This window comes from Cherax quadricarinatus, chromosome 73 (assembly GCF_038502225.1).
Source record: "Cherax quadricarinatus isolate ZL_2023a chromosome 73, ASM3850222v1, whole genome shotgun sequence".
Classification (NCBI taxonomy): Eukaryota; Metazoa; Arthropoda; class Malacostraca; order Decapoda; family Parastacidae; genus Cherax; species Cherax quadricarinatus.
The window spans coordinates 3,308,341-3,330,840 of record NC_091364.1 but is presented as its reverse complement, the minus strand read 5'-3'; the positions used below and the strand labels follow the sequence as shown (position 1 = coordinate 3,330,840).

Genomic DNA, 22,500 nt, shown 5'->3' with positions numbered 1-22,500 from the left:
TGTGTGTGTGTGTGTGTGTGTGTGTGTGTGCATAAAAATATGCATTAAATATATAGATTAGTTTTTAACATCAGTACATTTTTTAACAATAATAATATATAATATTTATTAAAACTTAATAAAAGTTTTTTAGGAACTATAGTTGTTTATATATATATATATATATATATATATATATATATATATATATATATATATATATATATATATATATATATACAGTGGTATCTCTGGTCGCGACCCGATTTGGTCGTGACCCGAACCTAATTTCCCCATTGGGTTGTATGTAAATACAATTAATCCGTTCCAGACTCCTATGAACTGTATGTAAATATTGTATTTTTTATGACTTTTAAGCATAAAAATAGTTAATTATATCATAGAATTCACAACGTAATAGTAAACTAACTGTAAAAACCTTGAATAACACATAGATATCTAATATCGTCCGATTTCTTTCGTTTTTTGGTGTACGTTAAGAAGCATCTTTCCATCATGCATTGCCCAAGTTTCAGTGAGATAGCTCCACAAACATTTGAGAAAAAAATTATCAAAAATCATATATGACAAGCCCTAGCCGGGTACTGGTACTGCAAGAAGCTGTTTGTGCACTACTTGCTGATAAAACAATGATAATCCGAATTATCACGGTCGTAATTACTGTAATTTATGAATAACTTCCGAGATAATCGACGAAAACGGGTGTGCACCGAAAAAAAATCGAGAAAAAAAGTCACTCTTTTTGATTTTTTTGGTTTATCTTAGGTTCTCTACACATATGCTGCTATGTATGATAATCTGTGTAACTCTATTTGTGTATACCTGAATAAACTTACTTAGTGTTATGGTGCAGTATGAGTGTATATCACATTTAGCACTGTACTAAACTATGCTTTCTCTGATGTAAGTACCTAGGAGAGGATAAGAGGATGGTACTTTATCCCTTATCCTCGAGGTCACAGCGATTGAACGCACGTCTGACCGAGACCAACTTCAAGGTGAGGGTCTTTGTTAAGTGTACACAAACAACAGGAAGTGGGTAAAATTGGCGCGTGCCAAAAAATGGCGCGGAATGTTAAAATTGGCTCGACTGTGTTTGTTCGGCACCCGATTATGTGTTCGTGACTAGATGCAAAAAGTTTGCGAATTTTTTGGTCGTGAACCGATTTGTTCGTGTTCAGAAGCGTTCGTGACCAGAGGTTCCACTGTATATATACATTTATATTGTGTATAAGAAATGTATAAATAATATCTACAATGTCAATTTCATTGATACTTTCTGGTTCATATATTGCCATGTTGTCAATTGCTGCATTAATGACACTCATATTTCAGACTCATGTTTCAGAGACGCTGACCTCTGCAATATCCATTGTATGACCCGCCATTAGTCTGGACGATCAGTAACACAAATGTCTGTTTAATTTCAGGAGTAAGACAAGAACAGGAGATTTACCTGAGAATAATTGACTCCGTGACCAAACAGGTAAATATTCACATTTTTTGACCCCCTTTATCTCCCTACACACTCGCCAATTTGACCCCATCCCCCCGTTATTTTTCCCCCTCCCCTTTGTTATTTCTTTGAGTTTGTGTTAATTTTCGTTTTCATTTCTTTTTATTTTCAGGAATAAGACAGCAACAGGATATATATTTAAGACTTATTGATTCCGTCAGCAAACAGGTATGGGATCACTGCCAGGAGGCACTCTTGGCTCCTCTGTGGCGTTATTCTCTGTAGGACTTAAAGCCAGGAGGTATTCCTGACCTTCTGTGGCGTTATTCTCTGTAGGACTTAAAGCCAGGAAGTATTCCTGACCTTCTGTGGCGCTATTCTGAGTAGAACTTCAACTCTGACCTCAAGACGTAGACTCTAGGCCTCTGTGTATCCCCTGAGTACTAACTAGAAGGTGGTACTCGCACCTGTATTCTGTAGAACTTGTGATCTTGTCAGTAGAACCTTTTCTTGACATGTTTCGATTCGTATAGACCATTATCAAGCTCAGCACGGGTCGAAACGTCGTTTGTAGTTTGTACTCATATCTCCAGCTTATTGCACAGTTGATGTCTTGCTCAGTCACGGTACTGTGACTTTTCCCCGACTGTAATTTGTACTGTAGCGTTGTGAGAGTTGTGCTAACTCTAGCGTCTAGCTCCCATTTGGCACTAGACTGTAGACACCTAGTTGCACCCACCTAGGTTTGTTGACTGAGCTCGAGTTACAGCTCCTGACCCCACCCTACTCCCCGCTTGTACATGTATAGCATACAATACTGATAAATTAGAGAATTAGACACATGTGCAGCATCTGGGTATCTTTATTGTAGACGTTTCGCCCTCCAGTGGCGTTGTTAGTAAAAATTCAAGAGCATAATTGGAAGACAGTAGAATTATATACAAAAGATGATGAGTAATCAGTCCCTCAGCTTTGGGACTGGTGGAGAGCGTCTTACGGAACTCTTCGGACTACGGTGATCTTCACCAGCTCCAAGACTGAGGGACTGTTTACCTCATCTTTTGTATAGAGCTCTACAGTCTTCACATTATGTCCTTGTAGTGTATTGATAAAGCCACTGGAAGGCGAAACATCTACAATAAAGATACCCAAATGTTTCACACGTGTTTAATTTCTTACCCCCCGATTCTTAACTCTCGTTGACCGGTCACTACTAATTTCTCCAGCCTTCTAGTATGAATACTCTTAAAGACTTTCCCTTTTACTGCAACTGAGAAACGTATTTCCACTTATTTCTTAATCTTTGATCCCATCCTAGCTGTAAGAAGCTAAGTGAGCCCTGGGCTTAACTCCTTAGCGTATTTTCCGGAGTATAAGGCGAACTTTTTTCCCTCCCCGCAATAAGTCTTAGAAAATCAGCCTGCGCCTTATATGCTCAATGTCAGCGTCAAGAGCAGACTTTGGGTTACGTTTTAGCAGTTGTTTACTAACGTTTTGTTACAACCGGTTTGAAACATCGTTTATTATGTCTAGTTGGAGGTTTATTATTGTAAGACAGAACGAATCGTGGTAGAATACCATAAACTGCTGTCGTCCATGTTTGACTACCGGTATAAAGGTTCCTGGAAATCAAATGATTGCTTTTGGTAGCAGCCTTGGCAGGAAGAGACGTATAAATAGGACTCCCTACTCCTAGTGTCCCTGTTCACCTAGCAGTAAATAGGTACCTGGGTGTTAGTCGACTGTGTGGCTGGCACCCTGGAATGAAGCCTATATTGGAGATGAGCTGAGGCTGGGGTAAGAGCTCATCAACTGTAAATGAGCTGAGGTAGAATACCAGCACAAGTTTGAGTTAGTTGTGAATTGTTCCAGCCACGGTGTTGTGATTGTGGGTTAGTTGTGAATTGTTCCAGTCACGGTGTTGTGACTGTGGGTTAGTTGTGAATTGTTCCAGCCACGGTGTTGTGATTGTGGGTTAGTTGTGAATTCTTCCAGTCACGGTGTTGTGACTGTGGGTTAGTTGTGAATTGTTCCAGCCACGGTGTTGTGACTGTGGGTTAGTTGTGAATTGTTCCAGCCACGGTGTTGTGACTGTGGGTTAGTTGTGAATTGTTCCAGCCACGGTGTTGTGACTGTGGGTTAGTTGTGAATTGTTCCAGCCACGGTGTTGTGACTGTGGGTTAGTTGTGAATTCTTCCAGTCACGGTGTTGTGACTGTGGGTTAGTTGTGAATTGTTCCAGCCACGGTGTTGTGACTGTGGGTTAGTTGTGAATTCTTCCAGTCACGGTGTTGTGACTGTGGGTTAGTTGTGAATTCTTCCAGTCACGGTGTTGTGACTGTGGGTTAGTTGTGAATTCTTCCAGTCACGGTGTTGTGACTGTGGGTTAGTTGTGAATTGTTCCAACCACGGTGTTGTGACTGTGGGTTAGTTGTGAATTGTTCCAGCCACGGTGTTGTGACTTTTATTCCGCATGTTAATGTAATTTGTGCACTCTTTGACTATGTGGGCATAATTCGTGCAGTTTCAATCGCAAGGCCACCTGTTCGATCCTCGGTTCTTACACTGTTTCTCTCACGACATGGTGAGATTCTCGTTTCATTATCTGTGTCCGTTTTGTTAACTGGGATCCGATCCCTGGCTTCAATGTAGATGTGTTCGGTTGTGTGCGCGAGGCTAACCAACTTCCAGGTCTTTTAAGTCAGGTTTCAACGTAGATATTTAAACAGAGACTTAAGATCAGACTAAATACATAACCTTATAAATAAACAGGCGAATGGACCTGGATCTGAACCGTGGTACTGGTATACAACAAGCCCAGTGGCTGAGTGGTAGGGCGTTGGGTCTGCCGCATATCAGTACCACGGTTCGTTTCTTCAGTAATTCTTCTGTTTAGTAATTTCCCCTATAATGCACTTATGGTAGACAACCATCCAAGGAATATGGTGAAATGGAAGCCTGTTAAATGTCTTGCACTCTGACAGGATTCACGAAACCTTCCGTAGTATGAAATTGTAATTCCTCTTCTTCTTCTTCTTCTTCTTCTTCTTCTTCTTCTTCTTCTTCTTCTTCTTCTTCTTCTTATTATTATTATTATTATTATTATTATTATTATTATTATTATTATTATTATTATTATTATCCTTTCTCTTCTGGCTTCTTAACCGACTTTTCGAACGCTCTTAAGTACGTTTCCATCAATACATATAATCCCTCCACTTTCAAATTACACAAACGTTGTGTTTTAAACGCTCTAAGTTACGATATCAGATAAGGGTCATTATATAATTAGTCTTGGTTAATATGTTATCAGTGGAGATCTGACAGTGTGTGTGTGAGTGTGTTTTTACAGTGGAGAGATGCGTAGTGGCGATAGCTGTCTGTTGTGTGTACTCCCTGAGTTGTATTTACCGTTAGTTATGGGATGAGGGGGGTCGAGTCGCCGCTCCATGGAGGGGTGGAGGGTTTTGTGGGGGTGTTGAGGTGTGTGTGTGTGTGTGTGTGTGTGTGTGTGTGTGTGTGTGTGTGTTGCTTATTATTATTATTATTATTATTATTATTATTATTATTATTATTATTATTATTATTATTATTATTCATCTCCCACTCACGCTTGCCCACGCCCACCTACAACCCATAATGCCCCTTCCCACGCTTTCCCCTCCTCCCCTTATTCCCCCTACCCCTTCCTATCCTCCCAGTTCCCCTATCCTCAATATCCCCCCCCCCTTATCTGTGACTTAAGATACTATCGTTATGATCCAAGGGGAACTTCCCCACCTCTCCCACTTCCCCCTTCCCTTCCCCTCTCCCTATCTCCTTCTTACACATTTCTTTTCATTTCCCCACTTCTATATTCACCACCCTTCATTTATCCTATCTATACTTATCCTATCTTTCTGTCCTCTCCGGACACTCATTAATGCAAAGATTCTCTGTCTGTCTGTCTGTCTGTCTGTCTGTCTGTCTGTCTCTCTCTCTCTCTCTCTCTCTCTCTCTCTCTCTCTCTCTCTCTCTCTCTCTCTCTCTCTCTCTCTCTCTCTCTCTCTCTTTTACACAGTGTGTGACAAGGCTAGGTTAAAGATTCCTAACTTTATTGGCAAGCTAAGAGCTGTTACCTACATCAGCTCATTTGAAAGCATTTTTATTGTTATGAGACATACAAGTAGGGAACAGGATGAAGTTGGTACCATCTGTGGGCCAGCATTTTCATTTAATCAACTGAGTTTATCTCGTTGACATCATAATGATGTTCGAATGCCTTGCAGACTCGAGTCATCCTGGGGATAAATGATCTCAGATGAAGTGATGTTCTGGAGAAGTTTACAGCCAGAGTGAACTGCTTTCTGCCCGTCTTGTGGTATAGAAGCTTCCTTCACTCTGTCCTCAAAGTGGATCCAAGTGTGGTACTTTAACAATGTTGGTCTTATACATAACAGTAAGGCCACCCACATCCCTCCTGTGTTGAAGGCTCTGCTGAAATGACAGATCTATCCAGGATGGGTCCAGGCGAGAGATGAGACGTCTTGCTCTGTTCTCTACTCTGTCAGGCAGTCGCAGATGAGAGGGGGGGCAGGCAAACCAAGAAAGTGGATCATACTCAAGGTGTGAGCATACTTGTGCCTCGTATAGAATCTTGCAACCTCTACTGTCAAGCAAATGCGAGATACGGCGAAGTGCTCTAAGCTTTCTGGTTGCCTTATTTGCAAGATTTACAACGTGGTTCTTCATGGTCAGTTTGGAGTCAAATTTCACCCAAAGGATATCAACTTCTTCCCGCTTCTTCGCTCTCTCTTTCTCTCCCCCCCCCTCCCTCTCTCTCTCTCTCTCTCTCACTATCTTCAAAGATCTTCACTTCTCATAATCCTCTGCACGCACCGTCACGCAATTCCCCACCCCATGTACACGTGACGGACAAATATACACGCACGTACACGTACAGTACGTACATTCACCTACACGGACAGCACGTACACTCACACGTACAGCACGTACAGCTTGTAGGGTTGAAGGACAATAGACAGCAAGTGGGTCATTAAGGCTGAAATTCACCTGTACACGCACTCCAAGAACCCTTTACACTCTTAATATGACCTAAACTCAGTGTATATACACTGAGATGTATATATATATATCAGTGTATATACACTGAGATACATATATATATCTTAGTGTATATACACCGAGATACATGTATATCTCGGTGTATATACACCGAGATACATGTATGTCTCACTGTATATACACTGAGATACATTTATATATCAGTGTATATACACTAAGACATGATATAAACCTTGGTAATAAATACCGACAAGTTGGTTTAGAAAGACACGTAAGCAAACACTGACATATTTATTAGAAAACGTTTCGGTCCTGGGACCTTGATCAAGGTCCCAGGACCGAAACGTTTTCTAATGAATATGTCAGAGAAGTGATCAAGGTTCCAGGACCGTAACGTTTTCTAATAAATATGTCAGAGAAGTGATCAAGGTCCCAGGACCGAAACGTTTTCTAAAAAATATGTCAGAGAAGTGATCAAGGTCCCAGGACCGAAACGTTTTCTAATAAATATGTCAGAGAAGTGATCAAGGTCCCAGGACCGAAACGTTTTCTAATAAATATGTCAGAGAAGTGATCAAGGTCCCAGGACCGAAACGTTTTCTAATAAATATGTCAGAGAAGTGATCAAGGTCCCAGGACCGAAACGTTTTCTAATAAATATGTCAGAGAAGTGATCAAGGTCCCAGGACCGAAACGTTTTCTAATAAATATGTCAGAGTGTTTGTTTACGTGTCTTTCTAAACCACACTCTGACATAAATTTATATATATCAGTGTATATACACTGATATATACATGTCAGGAAACAGGAATATGCAAAAATAAAAATTTAGGAATGGGGAAAAGTAGTTGAGGAATAGAAGACGATGTGAAGGGGAATCAGGAGAGGGGAAAGAGAAGAGATGAAGGGAAGAATAAGGGTAGGGGAAGAACGGGAGGGGTTGGGAAGGGGCTGCTGCTCCTTTGTTTGGGGATTGTCTTAAACGTGTTGTAGAATTTGCATAAATCCAGTGTTGGGAGGACTACCTTCACTGTAACAATGTTTTCACACTCTCCTCTTCTCCTCCCCCTTCCCCCTCTTCCTCTTAAGAACATAAGAACATAAGAAAGAAGGAACACTGCAACAGGCCTACTGACCCATGCGGAGCAGGTCCATGTTTCCCCCCCGGATTAGCCCAATGACCCACCCAGTCTGGTCACCTCCACTCAAGGAAGGAGCACAGCACAAGACCCAGCAGCACAAGCTAGTCAGGTCCAACTCACACCCACCCACACCCACTCATGTATTTATCTAACCTATTTTTAAAACTACACAACGTTTTAGCTTCTATAACTGTACTTGGGAGTTTGTTCCACTCATCCACAACTCTATTGCCAAACCAGTGCTTTCCTATATCCTTCCTGAATCTGAATTTTTCCAACTTAAAACCATTGCTGCGAGTCCTGTCTAGGCTAGATATTTTCAGCACCGTTATTTATATCCCCTTTATTTATTCCTGTCTTCCATTTATACACCTCAATCATATCTTCCTCTTCCTCTTCCTCTTCCTCTTCCTCTTCCTCTTCCTCTTCCTCTTCCTCTTCCTCCTCCTCCTTTTCCTCCTTCTCCTCCTTCTCCTCCTCCTCTTTCTCCTCTTCATCCTCTTCCTCCTCTTCTTCCTCTTCTCTTCCTCCTCTTCTTCCTCTTCTCTTCCTCCTCTTCATCCTCTTCTCTTCCTCCTCTTCCTCCTCTTCTTCCTCTTTCTCACCTTCTTCCTCTTCTTCCTCTTCTCTTCCTCCTCTCCTTCCTCTTCTCTTCCTCCTCTTCATCCTCTTCTCTTCATCCTCTTCTTCCTCTTTCTCATCTTCTTCCTCTTCCCCCTCTTCTTCCTCTTCTCTTCCTCGTCTTCCTCGTCTTCCTCGTCTTCCTCTTCTCTTCCTCGTCTTCCTCTTCTTCCTCCTCTTCTTCCTCTTCTCTTCCTCGTCTTCCTCGTCTTCCTCCTCTTCTTCCTCTTCTACCTCCTCATCCTCACTCTTAAATACACCTTAAAATTGTCCCAAAATCTACGAGACGAAAAAATTCTACAGAAACTAATTTCTTTCGTCACCGTTAATTTACGTTGTCATTTTTTTTCCCGCCAAATCTGCGTATTTTTTTTTTCTCCCGCCAAATATTTGCTTAGACTCGTTTTTTTCTTCTCCCGCCAAACACTTGCTTAGATGCGTTTTCCCCGCTAAATTCTCGCGTATTTGTTTATACCGCTAAATTCTTTTGGTTTTTTTCTCACTAATTCTCGCGTATTTTGTTATCCCCTCTGTTTATTTCGTATTTTGTTTTCCCGCTAAATTCTCGCATATTTTTGTTTTTCCGGTAAATTCTCGCATATTTTTTTTTCCCGCTAAATTCTCGCGTATTTTGTTTTTTCCCGCCATTTTTTTTAAATTGCGCTGAATTTGTTCTCGCAGGAAGATATTCCTAAGAGATGTTTGTTTTACTGGTATTTCAACGAGGTCTGGCCGCCTGTGTAACACAGAATATATGTGTTTATGCATATGTGTTTGTATATATTTACAGAGAACGTGTGTGTGTGTGTGTGTGTGTGTGTGTGTGTGTGTGTGTGTGTGTGTGTGTGTGTGTGTGTGTGTGTGTGTGTGTGTGTGTGTGTGTGTGTGTGTGTGTGTGTGTGTACTCGAGAGAGAATGTGTATGCGTGCATGTGCGTATGTGTATTTTTACAGAGCAAATGTGTGTATGGGAGCAAGAGAGAGAAAGAGAGCTCGCGTGCACGTGTATTTACATACGCGTGAGAGCTCAACCCACCGTCCAACATCTGCTCTCTCTCTCCTCGCGCCTCCGTTAGTGTAGGCAACCATGTTTGTTCTGTGTGATTTAATCCTGCTGGCGGGTGGCCAAAGAATAGACTCGCTGCGGACTCGTTATCGCCGCTGGATCAGTAAACAAGGCCACGCGCGCCCTCCGCATGCTAGTCTCTGAGCCTCGCGTGCCTCTCCTGCGCTCGTACACGGAAATCGCTTCATCTTAATCGCATCTCCGACTTAAATCCCAGATTTATGCCGTTTTTGTCTCCATTGGGGAAGTATTCGTCCCCTCCCGAGCCATTAAGTACCTGGAGTTACGAATGTCAACAACAAAAAAAAAAAATATAAGAGCGAGTATTGCTGTTGCCAAGACGATATGGAAAGAGTTCCAGCTCCTGAAAAAGACAAAATAGCATCTGGGAAGCTCGGCAGGAGCTAATCCACTCCCTTAGCGAATGTGATCAACTCCTTGTGGCATAATCCCGTCGTCTGGTGATACGCCGATAACCGGAACTGATAAGGGTGGGTAAATAGGGTTGATGATGGCTCCTAGCGAGCCATTACCAGTGCCAGGGAGAGAGAGAGAGAGAGAGTGCCACTCTCTGTTCCCCTCTTTCTCCCAGCCGCGCTGAAAGAGAGTTGGAAAATAAAGAAAGTTTTGCATTTTCTTTAAGTGCTAGCGGCCTGGCAGACTGGTGCTGTCTCTTCACGTTAATATCCTTACACAATCAAGTATTTTTTCTCCCTACACAATAAATTAATTTGTACATCATGGTAATAGCGTTTTTACGTTCTTAATTCTGTTTTACAAGGGTCATAATCTATTGACTTTATCCAGAGGTAATTGAAGAGAGTAAATATTGTCAGCCGTTATTATAATAGAATTAATTAAATTTTGCTCTCAAGGCGGCTAGTTTATTGTGCACCTCATATCTATCCTGTGGATGGTAGTGGCTAGTTTATTGTGCACCTCACACCTATCCTGTGGATGGTAGTGGCTAGTTTATTGTGCACCTCATATCTATCCTGTGGATGGTAGTGGCTAGTTTATTGTGCACCTCATATCTATCCTGTGGATGGTAGTGGCTAGTTTATTGTGCACCTCATATCTATCCTGTGGATGGTAGTGGCTAGTTTATTGTGCACCTCATATCTATCCTGTGGATGGTAGTGGCTAGTTTATTGTGCACCTCATATCTATCCTGTGGATGGTAGTGGCTAGTTTATTGTGCACCTCATATCTATCCTGTGGATGGTAGTGGCTAGTTTATTGTGCACCTCATATCTATCCTGTGGATGGTAGTGGCTAGTTTATTGTGCACCTCATATCTATCCTGTGGATGGTAGTGGCTAGTTTATTGTGCACCTCATATCTATCCTGTGGATGGTAGTGGCTAGTTTATTGTGCACCTCATATCTATCCTGTGGATGGTAGTGGCTAGTTTATTGTGCACCTCATATCTATCCTGTGGTTGGTAGTGGCTAGTTTATTGTGCACCTCATATCTATCCTGTGGATGGTAGTGGCTAGTTTATTTTGCACCTCATATCTATCCTGTGGATGGTAGTGGCTAGTTTATTGTGCACCTCATATCTATCCTGTGGATGGTAGTGGCTAGTTTATTGTGCACCTCATATCTATCCTGTGGATGGTAGTGGCTAGTTTATTGTGCACCTCATATCTATCCTGTGGATGGTAGTGGCTAGTTTATTGTGCACCTCATATCTACCCTGTGGATGGTAGTGGCTAGTTTATTGTGTACCTCGTATCTATCCTGTGGATGGTAGTGGCTAGTTTATTGTGTACCTCATATCTATCCTGTGGATGGTAGTGGCTAGTTTATTGTGCACCTCATATCTATCCTGTGGATGGTAGTGGCTAGTTTATTGTGTACCTCATATCTATCCTGTGGATGGTAGTGGCTAGTTTATTGTGCACCTCATATCCATCTTATGGATGGCAGTGGCTAGTTTATTGTGCATCTCATATCTATCCTGTGGATGTTAGTGGCTAGTTTATTGTGCACCTCATATCCATCTTATGGATGGCAGTGGCTAGTTTATTGTGCATCTCATATCTATCCTGTGGATGGTAGTGGCTAGTTTATTGTGCATCTCATATCTATCCTGTGGATGGTAGTGGCTAGTTTATTGTGCACCTCATATCCATCCTGTGAATGGTAATGGCTAGTTGTGCACCTCATATCCATCCTGTGGATGGTAGTGGCTAGTTCATTGTGCACCTCATATCCATCCTGTGGATGGTAGTGGCTAGTTTATTGTGTACCTCATATCTATCCTGTGGATGGTAGTGGCTAGTTTATTGTGCACCTCATATCCATCCTGCGAATGGTAGTGGCTAGTTGTGCACCTCATATCCATCCTGTGGATGGTAGTGGCTAGTTCATTGTGCACCTCATGTCCATCCTATGGATGGTAATGTCTAGCACACAATAGCACAGGTTGCTATTGTGTGCTAGTTAAAAACACTCTCTTTTGTGGTAGTAGAGTAGCAGTTAGGCAATGCTAACTAGTGGCTAGTGAGTGCTAATTAACATTTGGGAGAAACCTGACTATTAGTTTGGGAGTGCTAACTAGTAATTAGGGAACTAGTAGTTACATAATGTTAACTAGCTTTCATTAAGTGCTAACTAAGATTTTTGAAGTGCTAGCTTGCAGTTAGGTAGTGCTAACTAGCATAGAGGGGGCACGATCCACTTGACTGTTGTTCAGCACTTGTCATAGGCTCTGCTACTGTTGTTATTGCTGCTGTTGCTGTTGTTGTTGCTACACTGCTCTTGCTGCTATATCTGCTGCTGAAACAGGTGGTGTATGGTACAGATAACAAGATACCTGATAACACTGGCGTGGCATTAGTGTGGTACATCAGTGTCACACCAGATAAGTCATCCTTCACTGTTCTTTTTTCTGTCTAGAAGTCGTAGATGAGACGTGGGTTAGGCAGTCCAAGAAAGTGGAGCATACTCAAAGTGTGAGCATACTTATGCCAGATACAGAATTTTGCAGCCTCTGCTGCCGAGCAAATATGAGATACATCGTAATGTTAGCTTCTTGGCGCCTTGCTTTTCGAGATTTACAACGTGATTTTTCACAGACGTATTAGAGTCAAATTTCATCCCAAGGATATCCACCTCATTCCTGGGCACCAACACTCTCCCATTCATTCTTACCACTAGCATTACCATTATGGTGCCTAGAGACCGCCATCATTTGTGTTTTCTCAGGAGCAAATATGACCTGTCATTGTTTTCCATAGGCTGATATAGCTGTAAGCTGGTGATTGATTTAACTTAGAGTAGCTGGTATTTCCTCTCTTGCATAAGTAAATGTCAGAGTACAGTCGTCTGCATATGCATGGGATTCTGGGATGAGTTGAAGGTCATTGAAGTAGACATTCCATAACAATGCCCCAAGGACACTTTCCTGTGGAACACTTACCCCCAATAGTGTCTCGTTGACACTATTGGGGCAAGACATAGTATAGAGCCTGCAATTCCTAGTGCTTGAAGTTTTGCCAAGAGTTCCTGGTGCCATACTCGGTGGAAAGTACCAGCAGCGTCCAGTGCTGCCACACAGCTGACTTTGGATTCATCCAGTGACTGATGCCACTTAGTGGAGAGGTTTAACAACAGATCACCATCAGAGTGATCTTTTTTGAAGCCTTACTGACGGTCAGAAAGTGATTAGTAGTCGAAAAACACTGTCATCTGCCGTGAGATTGTCTCAAGAATCTTGCTAGTGACTGACAAGAATGACACTGGTCTGTAGTTGCTGATTTCTGCTCTGCTGTTCTGCAAAGATTTAGAAGGCCATTTACTCTCTCTCTCTCTCTCTCTCTCTCTCTCTCTCTCTCTCTCTCTCTCTCTCTCCCTCTCTCTCTCTCTCTCCCTCTCTCTCTCCTCCTCCTCCTCCTCCTTCTCCTCCTCCTCCTCCTCCTCTTCCCACCCCCACAACACGTGCCGATAGGGGGTTGTGCAATGTCCAAGTGGGGGACATAGGCTTCCCCCTACCCTAACCCTATACAGTCTTCCCCCTCACCCCCTCCCCTCCCCTAGTATGTTTGCCCACACATGATTTTCCTCCAGGGGAAGGCGCGTGTTTGTGTTTGTTTGTATGTAATGAGTTTATCGATGTTCCAGTCCGGATGTATGTTTGTGTGGGTGAGGGAGTATGTTTGTGTGGGTGAGGGAGTATGTTTGTGTGGGTGAGAGAGTATGTTTGTGTGGGTGAGGGAGTATGTTTGTGTGGGTGAGGGAGTATGTTTGTGTGGGTGAGGGAGTATGTTTGTGTGGGTGAGGGAGTATGTTTGTGTGGGTGAGGGAGTATGTTTGTGTGGGTGAGGGAGTATGTTTGTGTGGGTGAGGGAGTATGTTTATGTGGGTGAGGGAGTATGTTCATGTGGGTGAGGGAGTATGTTCATGTGGGTGAGGGAGTATGTTCATGTGGGTGAGGGAGTATGTTTGTGTGGGTGAGGGAGTATGTTTGTGTGGGTGAGGGAGTATGTTTGTGTGGGTGAGAGAATATGTTTATGTGGGTGAGGGAGTATGTTTATGTGGGTGAGGGAGTATGTTTGTGTGGGTGAGGGAGTATGTTTATGTGGGTGAGGGAGTATGTTTGTGTGGGTGAGGGAGTATGTTTGTGTGGGTGAGAGAATATGTTTATGTGGGTGAGGGAGTATGTTTATGTGGGTGAGGGAGTATGTTCATGTGGGTGAGGGAGTATGTTCATGTGGGTGAGGGAGTATGTTTGTGTGGGTGAGGGAGTATGTTTGTGTGGGTGAGAGAATATGTTTATGTGGGTGAGGGAGTATGTTTGTGTGGGTGAGGGAGTATGTTTATGTGGGTGAGGGAGTATTTTCATGTGGGTGAGGGAGTATGTTCATGTGGGTGAGGGAGTATGTTCATGTGGGTGAGGGAGTATGTTCATGTGGGTGAGGGAGTATGTTCATGTGGGTGAAGGAGTATGTTCATGTGGGTGAGGGAGTATGTTCATGTGGGTGAGGGAGTATGTTTGTGCACGAGTAGATGTGTGTTGGGAAGTGTATGGTTGAGGATAAGTGTGTTTCAGATGAAAAGGGATAGAGGGTTTAATTCTCTTTAATAGAGGGTTCAATCCCCTATAATAGAAGATTCAATACCCTGTTATAGACGATTCATTCCTTTATGACAGATGTTTAGTGTATTTAGGCGTGTGTGTGTGTTTGTGTGTTTTAAGCAGCTGGCCCTGGAGCTATAAATCAACCTCATGTCCATGAAGTTAGGAGAGTACAAACCTACTGAGTGAACAGCGTATCCATCTAGGCATTTCGACTTTGAAATTCATAGAGATTTGATATTGATTTAGATGGTACCATTGAAAATTTCTTCAAAGGTGAAGACAAATACGCATTTTGAAAGTTACCATTTAGAAATTGCTCAAAAAATCAAAGAAATACGCATTTTGAAAGTTACCATTTAGAAATTGCTCAAAAAATCAAAGAAATGCGCATTTTGAAAGCTGAAAATCGATAAAAAAAAATACATACGGTAATCGGTGCGCTACAGACTACCGAAATCTGTCCATCCGATTACGAGAGAGGGCAAAAGGGGGGGGAGGAGGAGGATTTGAACCTGGTGAGGGAGGACCAGAGGTTCAGGTTACGGGTCTTGTTGGTGTTTTATCCCAGGGAGCCAGACTTCGCCCTCTGTATTATTCTCCCTGGTAATCCTCTCCCTGTTTGTACGATGGCTTACGATAAGTAGCCAGTGATGATAACGCAAATGTAAAGAGTAAGAGATTAAATCTTTAAACACCTCGCTAGGGGGATTTCTGTCTCCTCTCTTTCTCTTATTCTCTCTTTCTCTTATTCTCTCTCTCTCTCTCTCTCTCTCTCTCTCTCTCTCTCTCTCTCTCTCTCTCTCTCTTCTCTCTCATATCATCTTTCTACTTCTTACTTCTCATAGGTTTCCCTTCCTTCATTTCCTCTTCTCTCTCATGTCCTCTTTTATTTATGTCTTCTCTTCTCTTCATACTGTTTTATTCCGGTTTCTCGCTTCCCTACTTTTCTCCTCCTCCTCTTCCTCCTCCGCCTCCTCCTCCCCCTCCTCCTCCTCCTCCTCCTCCTCCTCCTCCTCCTCCTCCTCCTCCTCCTCCTCCTCCTCCTCCTCCTCCTCCTCCTCGTCTCCGCCACTTGCCCAGCTTGAGGCTGCCGGAATTATGCATTGCGAGGTAAAGTAGGGAATCGGATTGTCATGTTTCGGTTCTGATCCCACCGTGCGCTGAGCCCATGTTGTGATCCTCTCTTGTTTCCCTCCCAGTTTGTTTACCTTATCTCCATTCTTCTGTCACTTATAGTGCATTCTTCTTATGGCACTTATAGTGCATTCTTCTGGCACTTATTGTGCATTCTTCTGGCACTTATAGTGCATTCTTCTTCTGGCACTCATAGTGCATTCTTCTGGCGCTTTTTCCTACTGATTTAAGAACAAGCAAAATTTCGTGTGTGTGTGTGTGTGTGTGTGTGTGTGTGTGTGTGTGTGTGTGTGTGTGTGTGTGTGTGTGTGTGTGTGTGTATCTCACGTCTCTTCAAGCGTACAGTAAACACTCACGGGCCGCCGTATTGCGTTCCTCAGCAAACACTTGGCACTTTTTTGGCACTAAAGCATTGTTGTACAGCACTCTGCTGGACCTGCCTAGCATGGGCCAGTAGTCCTTCTGCAGAGGAGGAAGAAACACTGTACTCGAAAAAAACGAGAAGAAACATAAAAAGAGAATGAAAGCAGTAAAGAGAAATAATGAAGGAACTGAACAGTGTAAGAGAAGATGTTAAGAAATAAGGTGTAGGAGGAGAAGGAGGAGAAATAGCAAGAAAAGGTCTAGTATAAGGAAGAAAGGATAACAGAACAAAGATGTGAGAGAGGAAAAACAGTGTTGTGTTTTAGTAAGACTCGAAAAAGCCCATTGTGTGGGCGAAACGTTGTCAATAAAGGATCACATTATACTGCATACTTGTTTATATTTCTGTTTTAGTAAGAGGTTGAGAAGGAGGTAGAGAAGGAGGAGAGTAGGAGAAGGAGGAGAAAGAGGGGGAGAAGGAAGCTGAGAGGAAGGAGTAGGAAGTCTCCAGGGTGTAAATGATCACAAGGAACAATAGAATCCCTGCAAGAATCTTGTGTTGGCTGGCCCAGCTGGTCGCTATTATGTGCTGAATATCCTGTAAGAATCTTTGATTATTAATGCAGGGAGAATCAACACCAGCCTCGACCAGCCTCTCTTCTCCCTCTCCTCCCTCTCTCTCTCCCCTCTCTCCCGGCGCCCTCTCTCACTCCCCACTTCTAACCCTCTCCTAGACCTCTCATTCCATGGCTTCTGCGGCAGCGGGTTCCTGCTGTTGTTGTTGTTGTTGTTGGTATATTATTATTATTATTATTATTATTATTATTATTATTATTATTATTATTATTAGTGGTGGTACTAGTAGCAGTATGTTCATAGGGAAGCACTAAACTCGTCATGATAACGTTTAAGGAATGGTACCCGGTCATCAGATGTAATTCGAGGAAGCAGAGAGGGTAGTTCCAACTCCTTGGATCAAGAGCCTTTATCTAGCATTAAAGGGGATCTCCCCCCTCCTTCTCTCTCCTGAAAGATTTAGTTTCTAGGATAACCTAATGTAACCTTAGCTAGGAAAGTACCTTAGGAATAGATCTCTCTCTCTCTCTCTCTCTCTCTCTCTCTCTCTCTCTCTCTCTCTCTCTCTCTCTCTCTCTCTCTCTCTCTCTCTCTCTCTCTCTCTCTTTCTCACTCTCTCACGGCCGCCAGGGGGCCAAGGAAGAGGGTGTTAATGTGATAATCTTAGGGACCTTTATAGCGGCGTTCCAAAGTTGTGATGACGGTGGTGGTAGTGATGGTAGTAGTGGTGGTGGTAGTGGGTGGTGGTAGTGGTGGTGGTGGTGGTGGTGGTAGTTGGTGGTGGTAGTGGGTGGTGGTAGTGGTGGTGGTAGTGGTGGTGGTAGTGGGTGGTGGTGGTGGGTGGTGGTAGTGGGTGGTGGTGGTGGCAGTAGTACTGGTAGTGGGTAGTGAGGGCGGTGGGCACTAGTTGTCCCCGCCCACATATTACTGGTAGTGGGTGGTGAGGGTGGTGGGCACTAGTTGTCCCCGCCCACATATTACTGGTAGTGGGTAGTGAGGGTGGTGGGCACTAGTTGTCCCCGCCCACATATTACTGGTAGTGGGTAGTGAGGGTGGTGGGCACTAGTTGTCCCCGCCCACATATTACTGGTAGTGGGTGATGAGGTGGGCACTAGTTATCCCCGCCCACATATTACTGGTAGTGGGTGGTGAGGGTGGTGGGCACTCAGTTGTCCCCCGCCCACATATTACTGGTAGTGGGTGGTGAGGGTGGTGGGCACTAGTTGTCCCCGCCCACATATTACTGGTAGTGGGTAGTGAGGGTGGTGGGCACTAGTTGTCCCCGCCCACATATTACTGGTAGTGGGTAGTGAGGGTGGTGGGCACTAGTTGTCCCCACCCACATATTACTGGTAGTGGGTGGTGAGAGTGGTGGGCACTAGTTGTCCCCGCCCACATATTACTGGTAATTGGTAGTGAGGGTGGTGGGCACTAGTTGTCCCCGCCCACATATTACTGGTAGTGGGTGATGAGGGTGGTGGGCACTAGTTATCCCCGCCCACATATTACTGGTAGTGGGTGGTGAGGGTGGTGGGCACTAGTTGTCCCCGCCCACATATTACTGGTAGTGAGTGGTGAGGGTGGTGGGCACTAGTTGTCCCCGCCCACATATTACTGGTAGTGGGTGGTGAGGGTGGTGGGCACTAGTTGTCCCCGCCCACATATTACTGGTAGTGGGTGGTGAGGGTGGTGGGCACTAGTTGTCCCCGCCCACATATTACTGGTAGTGGGTGGTGAGGGTGGTGGGCACTAGTTATCCCCGCCCACATATTACTGGTAGTGGGTGGTGAGGGTGGTGAGCATTAGTTGTCCCCGCCCACATATTACTGGTAGTGAGTGGTGAGGGTGGTGGGCACTAGTTGTCCCCGCCCACATATTACTGGTAGTGGGTGGTGAGGGTGGTGGGCACTAGTTGTCCCCGCCCACATATTACTGGTAGTGGGTGGTGAGGGTGGTGGGCACTAGTTGTCCCCGCCCACATATTACTGGTAGTGGGTAGTGAGGGTGGTGGGCACTAGTTGTCCCCGCCCACATATTACTGGTAGTGGGTGGTGAGGGTGGTGGGCACTAGTTGTCCCCGCCCACATATTACTGGTAGTGGGTGGTGAGGGTGGTGGGCACTAGTTGTCCCCGCCCACATATTACTGGTAGTGGGTGGTGAGGGTGGTGGGCACTAGTTATCTCCGCCCACATATTACTGGTAGTGGGTGGTGAGGGTGGTGGTGGTGACGTGGACCTGCCTAGCATGGGCCAGTAGGTGACTTGGACCTACCTAGCATAGGCCAGTAGGAGACTTGGACCTACCTAGCATGGGTCAGTAAATGACTTGGACCTGCCTAGCATAAGCCAGTAGGAGACTTGGACCTAGCTAGCATGGGTCAGTAAATGACTTGGACCTGCCTAGCATGGCCAGTAGGTGACTTGGACCTGCCTAGCATAGGCCAGTAGGAGACTTGGACCTACCTAGCATGGGTCAGTAAATGACTTGGACCTGCCTAGCATGGGTCAGTAAATGACTTGGACCTGCCTAGCATAGGCCAGTAGGAGACTTGGACCTACCTAGCATGGGCCAGTAGATGACTTGAACCTGCTTAGCATGGGCCAGTAGATGACTTGGACCTACCTAGCATGGGCCAGTAGATGACTTGAACCTACCTAGCATGGGCCAGTAGGCCTGCTGCAGTGCTCCTTCTTTCTTCTTGTAATTCAGATCTAGCTCGTGAATGAGACATTTATGCAACACCTGGGAAATCTTTATCGTGGAAACATCTCGCCAACCAGTGGCTTCTTCAGTCCAATACAAGGAACGGTGGAATAAGAGGAGGATTTTGAGGAAATCAGTCTCTCAGCCTGGAGTGACTGCGTTCAGAACATCATTGTTGATCAAAGTACAGCATATGGGCTGAGAATAGGTTTATATACTACTGACAGGTGAGGTGCAACTCACACCCGCCCACACCCACTCACGTACCTGGTCGGATTATTTCTTAAAGCTAATTAAGCTCTCACCCCACCCACACAATTTGTTCCACTCGTCCACAAGTAGTGTCCCTGATACGGAGCATTAGGTAGCTTTAAAAATAGGATGGGTAGGTACCTGTGTGTGTGTATGTGTGTGTGTGTGTGTGTGTGTGTGTGTGTGTGTGTGTGTGTGTGTGTGTGTGTGTGTGTGTGTGTGTGTGTGTGTGTGTGTGTGTGTGTGTGTGTGTGTGTGTGTGTGTGTGTGTGTGTGTGTGAGTGTGTACTCACCTAGTTGTACTCACCTAGTTGAGGTTGCGGGGGTCGAGTCCGAGCTCCTGGCCCCGCCTCTTCACTGATCGCTACTAGGTCACTCCCTGAGCCGTGAGCTTTATCATACCTCTGCTTAAAGCTATGTATGGATCCTGCCTCCACTACATCGCTTCCCCAAACTATTCCACTTACTGACTACCTGTGGCTGAAGAAATACTCCTAACATCCCTGTGATTCATCTGTGTCTTCAGCTTCCAACTGTGTCCCCTTGTTACTGTGTCCAATCTCTGGAACATCCTGTCTTTGTCCACCTTGTCAATTCCTCTCAGTATTTTTGTATGTCGTTATCATGTCCCCTATCTCTCCTGTCCTCCAGTGTCGTCAGGTTGATTTCCCTTAACCTCTCCTCGTAGGACATACCTCTTAGCTCTGGGACTAGTCTTGTTGCAAACCTTTGCACTTTCTCTAGTTTCTTCACGTGCTTGGCTAGGTGTGGGTTCCAAACTGGTGCCGCATACTCCAATATGGGTCTAACATACACGGTGTACAGGGGTCCTGAATGATTCCTTATTAAGATGTCGGAATGCTGTTCTGAGGTTTGCTAGGCGCCCATATGCTGCAGCAGTTATTTGGTTGATGTGCGCTTCAGGAGATGTGCCTGGTGTTATACTCACCCCAAGATCTTTTCCTTGAGTGAGGTTTGTAGTCTCTGACCCCTAGACTGTACTCCGTCTGTGGCCTTCTTTGCCCTTCCCCAATCTTCATGACTTTGCACTTGGTGGGATTAAACTCCAGGAGCCAATTGCTGGACCAGGTCTGCAGCCTGTCCAGATCCCTTTGTAGTTCTGCCTGGTCTTCGATCGAGTGAATTCTTCTCATCAACTTCACGTCATCTGCAAACAGGGACACCTCAGAGTCTATTCCTTCCGTCATGTCGTTCACAAATACCAGAAACAGTACTGGTCCTAGGACTGACCCCTGCGGGACCCCGCTGGTGTGTGTGTGTGTGTGTGTGTGTGTGTGTGTGTGTGTGTGTATGTGTGAGTGTGTGAGTTAGACCTTAGTACTACTTAAGAAATACGAAAGGAGGAACGCTGCAGGAGGTCTACTGGCCCATAATAGGCAAGTTTTTCTCACACGTGTGTTACTTTGACTTGTAAATCGTCCAGTTCGGGGCAAAACGTCGTGATAAGTTTCTCTCCTATCTGCGGGTTATTTGTGTATTGTTCCAGTTACGTTATTGTGACCTTTGTTCCTTACAAGAGAGTCGCTTATACGTTTGTTTATCTCAGTAATAAACAAGTAATGATATGACCGTAAATCAGGCCAGAGTGCAGAACGTTTAATTAGCTTCTGTAGTCCGTCACGGGGACAAGCAATGAGGAACGGTCAAAAAAGGTCAAGGTAGTTCGATCAGGTGGCAGGATTGTGGCGTGGCAGGTGTGGGCGTGCGGGCGTGTGGTTTATGGCGTGGTTGAGCGTCATAATTGGCGTGGAACGTGCAGTTGCCGGCGTGGTTGTGTTGTTGTCGGCGTGGTGGTGCGTTGTTGAGGGGGAGAGGATGTTACTGTGGGCGTGGAAGCGTGTAGTTGTGGGCGTGGAGGCGTGTAAACCCACGAACACAGCATATGGGTGACCCACAGTGTGTGCTGCTCCCACCCAGTAATTGATGGGGGAAGGGAGAGGGGATGGGTGACCTTACAATGGGTACTAATGGTGAAGATGAACGCCCCCTTCATGCATCGATACCCCGCCCCTTTAACCACATCCCCCCTATACCCCAACACCCCTTTCCCCTTAAATCCCCCTCCCACCCCGAATACTCAATCCTACCCTTAACCTGACCCAGGTATTGTCAACACAAGATAGGGCCCAAGGTCCCTAGGGCCCTTAACATTTGGTCTCAGTCCCAATTTTGGGACCCGAGATTTTTCCAAAGGTCCCTCATCCAAGAACATTTTTTTAAAATTCTCATAGATCGCTTTCATCTTTTTTTTGTCCATGAAGTTCCCAGTCATGCCTACTCCTGAAGCTGTGTATATTGCCTGCCTCTACCTCTTCGTCCGTGCGCTTTGCTTCTGCGTTATCCATGGTTTTTTTTACCACGTTTTATCACAGTTATCACGTTTTCTTTTCTTTAATATCTAAATATTTAAATAGGAAGAATATATATATATATATATATATATATATATATATATATATATATATATATATATATATATATATATATATATATATATATATATATATATATATATATTGTTCCCTCCTTATTCTTTCTTCCCTATTCATCTCATCCTTTATTCCTCCATTAACTCTAGCCTCCATTCCTTCACCCTTTTATTGACCTCTACTAAGCACCAGGTCATCACCTCCCACCCACCCTTCCAGGTCACTCCAGGGTCGTCCTACTAACTACCCGAGCGTGTAACTACCTAATGACGTCAGCAATTACTTGCTGTTTCAACCCTCCCCCTCCTCCCTCGCTCGTTTGTAATTTAAAGTGGTTACGTGGTTGTGTGTGGTTGTGGTTGTGTGTGGTTGTTGAAGTAGTGGACAGGTGGCGTTGTGGAGGACAGGAGGGCCACACAGAATAGTGATAATTGGCCATCATAACAACATTGTTGGCAAGGAACGGGAGGGAGAGAGAGAGAGAGAGAGAGAGAGAGAGAGAGAGAGAGAGAGAGAGAGAGAGAGAGAGAGAGAGAGAGAGAGAGAGAGAGAGAGATGCAGAGAGAGATAGACAGACAGACAGACAGA

At 44.5% G+C, this 22,500-nt stretch overlaps 1 protein-coding gene across 7 annotated transcripts in view; it reads left to right on the top strand.

The window, feature by feature from the left end:
• Window positions 1–22,500, top strand: part of kn (EBF transcription factor knot) — a 358,172-nt gene that overhangs the window by 93,332 nt on the left and 242,340 nt on the right. For 4 of the 7 annotated variants that reach the window (XM_070100547.1, XM_070100545.1, XM_070100548.1 and 1 more), the window contains one exon: window positions 1,431–1,486. The exons of 1 other annotated variant lie outside the window; for it this stretch is intronic. In XM_070100547.1, the coding sequence (XP_069956648.1) occupies window positions 1,431–1,486 (56 nt within the window). Of the gene's footprint in view, window positions 1–1,430; window positions 1,487–1,628; window positions 1,685–22,500 lie in introns of all 7 variants that reach the window. 2 more of the 7 variants (XM_070100546.1, XM_070100549.1) reach the window with 1 other exon arrangement.